The sequence below is a fragment of the Protopterus annectens genome, chromosome 1.part0 (assembly GCF_019279795.1).
Source record: "Protopterus annectens isolate FY-2018-M chromosome 1.part0, PAN1.0, whole genome shotgun sequence".
NCBI lineage: Eukaryota > Metazoa > Chordata > Ceratodontiformes > Protopteridae > Protopterus > Protopterus annectens.
In genome coordinates this window covers 1,961,121,785-1,961,131,121 of record NC_056725.1, presented here as the reverse complement: position 1 = coordinate 1,961,131,121, position 9,337 = coordinate 1,961,121,785, and the positions used below count along the sequence as shown (strand labels likewise).

Genomic DNA, 9,337 nt, shown 5'->3' with positions numbered 1-9,337 from the left:
CTTAAACTGATACTTTGTTGAAGCACCTTTTGATTTAATTATAGCATTCAGTCTTCTGGGGTAGGAGTCTATCAGCATGGCACATCTTGACTTGGCAAAATATGCCCACTTCTTCCTTGCAAAAGCACTCCAAATCTGTCAGATTGTGAGGGTATCTCTTATGCACAGCCCTCTTCAGGTCACCGTCACCCCACAGATTTTCTATTGGATTTAGGTCTGGGCTCTGGCTGTGCCATTCCAAAACTTTAATTTTCTTCTGCTGAAGCCATTCTTTTGTTGAGTTGGATGTGTGCTTGTGGTCATTGTCATGTTGAAAGGTGAAATTCCTCTTCATCTTCAACTTTCTAGCAGACACCTGAAGGTTTTGGACCAAAAGTGACTGGTATTTGGAACTGTTCATAATTCTCTCCACCTTGACTAAAGCACCAGTTCCAGATGAAGAAAAGCAACCCCAAACCATGATACTGCCACCACCATGCTTCACCGTGGGAATGGTGCTCTTTTGGTGATGTGAAGTGTTGTTTTTGTGCCAAATGTACCCGTTGGAATTGTGGCCAAAAAGTTCAACCTTGGTCTCATCAGACCATAATACATTTTCCCACATGCTTTTGGGAGACCTGGTGTATTGTTTCGCAAATTTTAGCTGGGCCTGGATGTTTTTCTGTGTAAGAAAAGGCTTCCGCCTTGCAACCCTACCCCATAGCCCAAACATATGGAGAATACTGGAGATTGTTGTCACATGTAGTACACAACCAGTACTTGCCAGAAATTCCTGCAGCTCCTTCAGTGTTGCTGTAGGTCTCTTGGCAGCCTCCCTGACCAGTTTTTGTCTTGTCTTTTCATCAATTTTGGAGGGACGTCCAGTTCTTTGCAACATCACTGTTGTCCCACATTTTCACCACTTTTGATGACTGTTTTCACTGTGTTCCATGGTATATCCAATGCTGTGGAAATTTTTTTTTACCCTTTTCGTGACTGATGCCTTTCAACAATGAGATCTCTTTGATGCTTTGTAAGTTCTCTGCGAACCATGGCTTTTCCTGTAGCAGGCAACTGAGTAAATGTTAGGAAAATCCTACTAGGACAGCTGAATCTTATTTGGGGTTAATTAGAGTCTCTTCAGTGGATGTCAGGTGTGTACCCAAGAAGACTGAATGCTGTAATTAAATCAAAAGGTACTTCAACAAAGTATTAGTTTAAGGGTGTGCACTTATGCAACCAGCTTATTGTACATTTTTTATTTTTTATATTTTTCCCCTAACAAATTTGTTTGTTTTCAATTGAATTATACAGGATATAGGTCACATTAATATATATATATATATATATATATATATATATATATATATATATATATATATATATATATATATATCCTGCGGTGGTGGTGCTGCGGTAGCGTTGTCGCCTCACAGTTAGACGTTGCCCGTTCAATTCTCAGTTAGAGCGTCTTCTGTGTGGTGACATGTGTGAACGGGCGTTCCTTCATTGAAGGTTTACGTTAGGCCTGGCAAACCAGCAAGTAAAACTCTACTGCCAATCATTAGCGGACCAGAGTTCCACTGTGGCGACCCCTAATCAGGAAAAGCCGAAAGACACACACAAAAAAAATATATATATATATATATAGAGAGAGAGAGAGAGAGAGAGAGAGAGACAGAGAGAGATAGAAATGCACACACACATATGTAAATGCACAAATATCTACCTGCATCACGTCAACTTTGATCCTCTGTTCTCAACTGTTGCTAGTCTCTCATATTTACTGCTAAGATTAATTCACATTTGATATTCTACTCTGCTAGTATTATTTACATATTGTATCAATTGTCTGTGGGATTATCTGCCTTCTCTGATTACTTTGCGTTCGCTAATTTGTTCTATTTTCTTTTTTTGTGAATCTCTTTACCTGGGCTGTGTCTGCAAATGGTCCACAGTGATTGGTGTACTACCCCAGTAAACAAAGTAAAATAAATAAGTAACTCTATATCAAAATTATATGCACTATAAACAAGACAAATTCAGTGTTATTTACCCCATAGCAATGAACCAAGTTTTGAGCTGATTGCCCAGCTATTCATGAGTTAAGGATTTACAGTTTTTGTAGCTGTATATGCCACTGTTTGAATGCATTAACACATTTTATTGCAGTTTTTATCACAGAGGCAAACAGAATGGCTCTGCATCAATAAATCTTGCAAAATGTGATATGCCATTTAATGCACTGGTGCACACCTTCAATAGGTTTATTTGGTATGAATGAAGAAGAAGTAAAAGACTCAAAGATAACAATATTTTCATATTCTGACCTATTAACCATACTAAAATGACTAAATAAAACAAAATAATGATTCATGTTGCCAGTTGCTTAAGCTAAGATTTACACATTTTTGATGTGTTTAGTTAAGACAGAGACGCTGCAGTGACAACATTCACAAAACTGAGTACAAGTAAGGCTTATCATAACCTGCACCCAGACTAGATGTCATTTATTACCAATATACAATGAAAACAACTTTAAGTAGTGGAAAGGTAGTGGCCTTCCACAAGGGGAAACAGGTTTTATATACCAAAGGAAAGGAAAGGACAGATTATAAAACGGCAGATGCTGTCACTACAATATTATTCACAGTTAGTGTGGAATAAATATTAGTACTTTCACAATAATAGTATTGTCACAATAAAATATTTGAATATATACCCATTCCAGATGTAAAAATTGTTTCAACTGCCTAAAATACATCTTAAAGCTATATAACAGCACAGCCTACAGAATGACATGTAACATGCTGGCATAGTTCTGTGAGCTACAGTTTGCTGTTATAGAAATCATTTTGTTCTTGTAAATGGTTGAGAACAAATTACTATTAGAATGCATTACTTAAAATACACCAAAAGTTTCTAAGAATGAATGTAATAAGTATGGTTTGGTATCCATATTGAGGTTTACATGGTGAATATTGCTGAGGAGGCAGCAAAATGTTGTTGAAAATTCAGTCAGTTAATTGCTTCCATGTATGCTATAGCTCACAGAAGCAAGGTAGGAAAGTGAACTGGTATCACAGAAAGCAGTGGTATGCAATGCAGGAAAAGACCCCCCCCCCCACACACACACACACACAAACACACACACACACACACACACACACACACACACACACACACACACACACACACACACACTTTGTATGCAGTTTTGGAGAACAAAATCATATCACAGAGAGGGGAGAAAGAATATGAGAAAAAGGTAGGAAATGATAGAGGAACAAAAGGGTGAGTGATGAGGTAAATATATAACTGTAAAAATGCCACTTATATCTTTTTATTTTTATATTTCTTTATGTTTATTAATATTAATATGGATATATTAACTACCAGTAAAGCTGCAATTTATTCAAGGAAAAGACTCTGTTTTGGTCAACCAGTCTTTGAAACTGAAGTCTGTTGTATGTATAGTATTTCCTGTATTTATTTTGCCTTCCTTTCATTTAATATATATTCTTTCCTGTTCCCACTTTTTGTATAGTCTCTTCTTGAAATTGCTAACACATATGATCTACATTTTATTTGGTTCTAAACCTCAGTGATCATATGGCCACGTTTGACATGATCATTGCTGTGTGGTACTATGGATTATTCAGCCAAGTTGTATAAAGGCAAAGGATTATGTTGTCAGGCCTAATTAAATGTGCATTTTATGACTGATTTCTTCTCTGCTTCATGCTACTAAGTGTGCATATATTGATGAGTGCCCTTACCTTACTGATGCTGGGCACTCACATACAGATGCTTATCTCTGATGAGTTTCCTTTTTAATAATGGCAGCTTGTTCTCCTTCTCATAAGATGTTATGGAGATCATGTTGGAAAGACAAGTCTTGTATATGAGGTAGTTGGCATTTTTGAGACTATCTGCTGAACAGTTTAAACCTAGTAAAGCTGTCTGGAAATGTTGCAGGGTGGCTGTCTTTACTATATAGAGTGGTAGTCCAATACCAAAGTATGCTTGTTTGGATGACTGCACTGAAAACAGTGAAGAGGTATGATTTACTGAAAACAAATGGACTTTTTCCATGCCAGACCTGCTACTGTTTTTGAGGCCACAGAAGTGACAATGTAAACAAAGGAATTTGACAAGCTGTTCTGTGATTCAGGATGTCATGTGTAGCATTCCAGTAGCAGCAACCCAACAATCACCAGACTTACAAACACATATGCTATGCACCAAACCATCAGAAGATAGATGTGCCCATATCAGCCTACTGTGAAAGAATACAAAGGATGCCTACAAGCTGCTGCAAAAGAAATGTTTCTCCTTAAATCTGGTAGCCTTATAGTGCATGTTGTTCATATATGAAAGAAAAAACAGGCTGGTGATGGGGTCAATGGAAATAATTGTATCATATTGAATAGGGGCGTGATTATTGACCCTAGAATATCTCAAACCTTGGAAGGTCACTACACTCATTCCTTCCAATGGAGATCTACAAGTTTACACATTAACTTCCAGTGGTTGACCACAGTATCTCAGTTACCTCTCAAGCCACACATGTACTGCCAGCCCTATTTTTTTCATTCAGCTGAGAGCTTTCATATGAGGCTAAGCAGCTCTGTCCATGTCACTTGTTTGTCAAGATTTTACAGAAATATGAAAATTATGGAAATATAAATAAAAAAGTATATGAAAAACAACAGAGGGCAAAAATGCTGACAGATGGGATGCATCCTGCCAAGGATAGTGCACATCCAGGGAGTATGCCAAAACTCAAGCACTCTTTTCTCATGCACTGTCCATCTGATCTTTGACCTCAGCATGAGGGCCGCTTGCTGATACATAAGGGCATAAAGGTGCTAAAATCCTCAGAGATTTCTTGCCCCAGAAAGTTATTGAGGCTAAGTACATAAAGGATACACTCAGGAAATATGGAAAAGAGGGGGGATTGTTGACAATTATAAGCTCTACCTTCACTGAAAAGAAAAGAAGAGAAAGAAGAAAAAGGGAGTGAAGGGAAAGGTACTTATACCGCAACAGTGATCCATATGAACCTCTACTGCTATGGTAAGGTCATACACAACTGCACTATGTTCAGTTGTGCAAGAACACAAGTGTACTTTGCTCATCATTAGATTGCTGTTGTAGTAATGCTGACAGACAAAACTTTGTATGCAGAGTAAAAAGGGTAAATGTGCTGAACTAGGGTACAGCAACCCTTGCAGAAAGATTCTTGCAAAACCAGTTCTGGCTGTGAAGAAAGCATCAGTTATCTAATGTTTTCTAAAATTCTGAATGGAGGACCAAGTAACTGCTTCTAAACTGGACCTGGAGTCTAGGCCTTTGGAAAAGGACCCTGAAGATCCCACAGCTCTTGTAGAATGCGCTTTGGTACTACTATTTTGATTCAGTTCTACACAAAAATAACTTGAGAAAGATAATTATCACAGGAGTGCTTTATTAAGTTATATCTAGATGATGAACCAGTCATGACAGAAAATAGCGTTGTGGTAGAACCTGCTGAAGACAGCACTGAGCTTTCCAGGTAGGTATTGCAGATGTGCAGAAGTATACACTTACAATGGCTCAGTACACTGGGTAGGAAGATAAAACTGAAAACATTCATATGATAGGATCATGCCCAAATATTTCAGAATGGAGAGCTAATCTTAAGTAGCCAGGCAGAATGTGCACTACATACAAATAACCCCTAGCCTCATAGTTATGACTGCCTTTTCTGAAACATAAAACTATTTTTGTTGCTATGTGTTTATAAAATAGAGTTCCTGATTGTATTGTGTCTCTGTTATATTCAGCATCACTCTTCATATACAGTAAACTCTCAGTTATCTGGAACTCAAGCAACCAGCACTCTCAAGCAAGCGGCAAAAAAAAATCAAAGAAATACAGTACAATTTTCACGTGTTGCAGTTTCTATTTTCCCCCTGCAGAAACATACCTTACATTGTTAGAGTTTTAGAGTTTTAAAAATGAAGGTAGGAATAAATTCCCTTTCTCCCCCACCTGAGAACAAGTCAAACCAAACAAATAGTATAGAGTATAATATTAGTCAGGCCTATTTTTATTAGTAACTCTCAAGCAACCAGAAACTACAGTTATCCGACATCTAACAATCCTCATGGGTGCTGGTTAACTGAGAGTTTACTGTATGAAACAAGCAAACACAAGATGAAGGTGTATATCTTAAGCATTCTAGAGTAAATTCAAAAAGTTATTGTATACATAATGATACAACATCATAAGCCAGTAACTTCTTTTTATTGAAAATGTTGGTCATGGCTTGGAATAGTGCTTATATTTATTTTCTTGGAATGTATACCGGTTTAGACATTTAAATAAATCTTAAAAGAAAACTAAGCTAAATATGATTAAAATATATAATTAAATGCCACTGCAGTAAATGTCAGTTTCATGATGTAGATGTTTTGGCCCTGATTATTGCTCAGACAGACCAAGGTTCAATTAGAGTCACATGTTGAGAAATGCGGCGTGGAAGTGAAGGTAGGAGTAATGTCAGCTCAACCATCAAGGGAAGAGGGTGCTGGGTATGTCCTACCAGTATATGCACCATAGGGGAAAGCTAAGAAGTATATTTCACTGCTCAGGTAGGTAAGTGACTAAGCACAGCCAAGGAGTAGTTAACACTTTAGTAAATCATCATGATTATAGACAATCATGCACCAGATTTACCTCGATATAGGGATATTTCATTTCACCTGCGAGCAAACAAAGGGGTACTTTTGTTAGTGGTAAACAGAAATCTTCCTAATCTCATTCGCATGAGATGATGACTATGATCCCTAACTCTTACCTCCCTTTCCTGGTGTCCTGCAATTCCAAAAGTGTAGAAAAATGAACTGGTCAACTAAGAACTGGGACTTAATTGATATGATGGGTTGGGGACAAAATGAACATCATAACATTAAAACGGTATTATACAACGTGAATAGTCTTAACAGAATAGCTACTTTTACTACTGTCATGTTCATAACTGGTGTATTTATCAGATTTACCTGGTCAACAGGCAGGTCTAACTTCAGATTTGTGTCTTCCTCCACTTCTGTGGCTCCCCTCACTTCTTTCCTGATCTCAGGGGCCTTAAAATTCCACCCATCTGTTAAAAAAATGACATATACTCTATTAGTACAACTCTTGACTGACAAGGTAGAAAAATAACCCTATATACATTTAACGTTTCATTACCAACTCAAATAGGATAAATATATGTTCATTTTTCTGTTTGCTGGGTATTTTTTGTCAAACTGAAACTGAATGCATCATCATGCCTAAGGAAAAATGCAATTGCGTCTGGCAAAGGTAAAACAAAGTGGACAACATCAAGATTTCCTTCAAAATGACTATTTTATTGCAATATGAACAAAGAAAAAATGTAATGAAAAACATTCCTCATTATTAAAACATGCTTCCAGAAGACTTACAGAAATGTTTCTTTTAATGCAATACAACAGTTAAAGGAGCATTACAGTCAGAAATACCTAGCATATAAACTAGTTTCAGTTACCATTAATACATAAAATACTTAAACATACTCAGAATTCTGGACCTGGCTTCCAAAAATGACTCATTCATAGAAAATAGTTGGTGCCGTTTTCATTTCATCTGAAAAATGTAGTGCCCAAGCTATACATCTTTGGCTTGTTCCTTGCTATGAGTAGGTATTCAATAACTCTTCAAAAGCCGATGAAGGCCTGTGGCATTAGAACACTCGCTGAAATATATACTGGATGAGCTACTGATATCAGAAGGGAAAGGCAATGTAATGCTAAACACATATTCATAATATGTAATTACATATATATATGTTTACTGACAAATGATTTGATTGGTTAGTTCATATGTGATCATTTTTACAAATCATTTAAATCTGTTTAATTGAATTTGTATTTATTCTGATAAAGTTCTAAAAGTAAAAAGGAACAAAAGTGCTTAATATTACTTTTTTGTTTTCTTGTGTGGTGATTTTTTCTGGCACCAGTGACTTCTGGTTGCAAAGGGATTTATTTTTATTTGGTTCTCTTTTTCCCTTTACTTCATTTTTTGGTCTTAATTATAAAAATAGTGTATTTTAGTACAATAAGCACAATAATGATTAATTTAGGAATGGACAACTGAGGGGTGGAAAGACGCTATCAGTTTTATTAATTACTGGTGTTATGAAATGTTTTCACACAGGTTAACTGCAGTATATGCATATTATTAATGATTCATTGTTCAATGCGCAAAAAAATATCACAAAAAGAAAATAAAACATTACTATATAGGCACACACAAAACATATTTTGAATATTTTATGTGATTTTCTATGGGATATAACTCCTCAGAGTTTTTTTAAATAATGTTAAATTGTTCCTTATTTAAAAATTATAATTCTTTTTCTACTGAGACCACTGGAATATAGTACTTTTGCTTGCTACACCATCTTTTAATACAAGGAGAAGTGACAGTCTATCTTTTTGGAATTAAAAAACTAGAATTTGTCTGCATACACCTTTATTCATTTTTATTATTGATAAAATAGAGAAGTAAAACTACTAAAATGAAGAGGACATTGTTCTGAAGGCAATCAAATATTTAAAAAGAGGGTAGCAATTTAATTTCTGAATGTGTAGAAAGCTATACATTACATTATAACCTGTTTCTAAAAGGGGATATAGTGCAAGGCTAAGTCCAACTATATAATCATTCATTTAAAGTGGACTACTTAATGATGCACAAACTGCTTGAGTTCAGTTTGGTGAGCAGCAAATAGAAACTCAAAACATTCTCCAAAGTGTGCCAGGCAAACCTCTTAGTGGGAATAAACAGTACAGTCATGTAATGTAATCTTACCATTATAGTAGATGCTCGAATGATCACTGTTGCAGTAGTCTTAGTTATATAGGTTATATCCTATGTAAGATATAACAGCCAGACAGCTTCCAAAGCTTCAGGGTGCCTTTCACTCATTCAAGTTGAGCTGACTAAAAGATAGCTTTGGATGCAGAGCCCTTTAGAGCTTTTCTGCCAGCACAGAAAAGGAGGCTGAACCCTGAAAGGACAATGCTAGAAACAACAACAACAAAAAAAATACATGTCCACAACCTGGCATAAAAAGCACACCACAAACAAGGGTGACAGAGAAGGGGGAGCAGCTACTGCAACTGTGATCATTCCAACATCTACTGTTATGTTAAGTTTAACTTGCACAACTGTACTCTGTTCATCATATTGATTGCTGCTGCAGAAACATTAGAATTAGGGGTAGATTATCTTAGCTAACTACACTTGGGAGGTGGAAGGAAAAGAGTCCAGGAATCCCTGGAGA

The 9,337-nt window shown here is 36.4% G+C and overlaps 1 protein-coding gene across 1 annotated transcript in view; it reads right to left on the bottom strand.

Annotated features, from left to right (window-relative positions):
- Nucleotides 1-9,337, bottom strand: part of DCDC2C (doublecortin domain containing 2C) — a 2,319,258-nt gene that overhangs the window by 139,225 nt on the left and 2,170,696 nt on the right. The window contains exon 10 of the mRNA XM_044077304.1: nt 7,026-7,126. Coding sequence (XP_043933239.1) covers nt 7,026-7,126 — 101 coding nt within the window. The remainder of the gene's footprint in view (nt 1-7,025; nt 7,127-9,337) is intronic.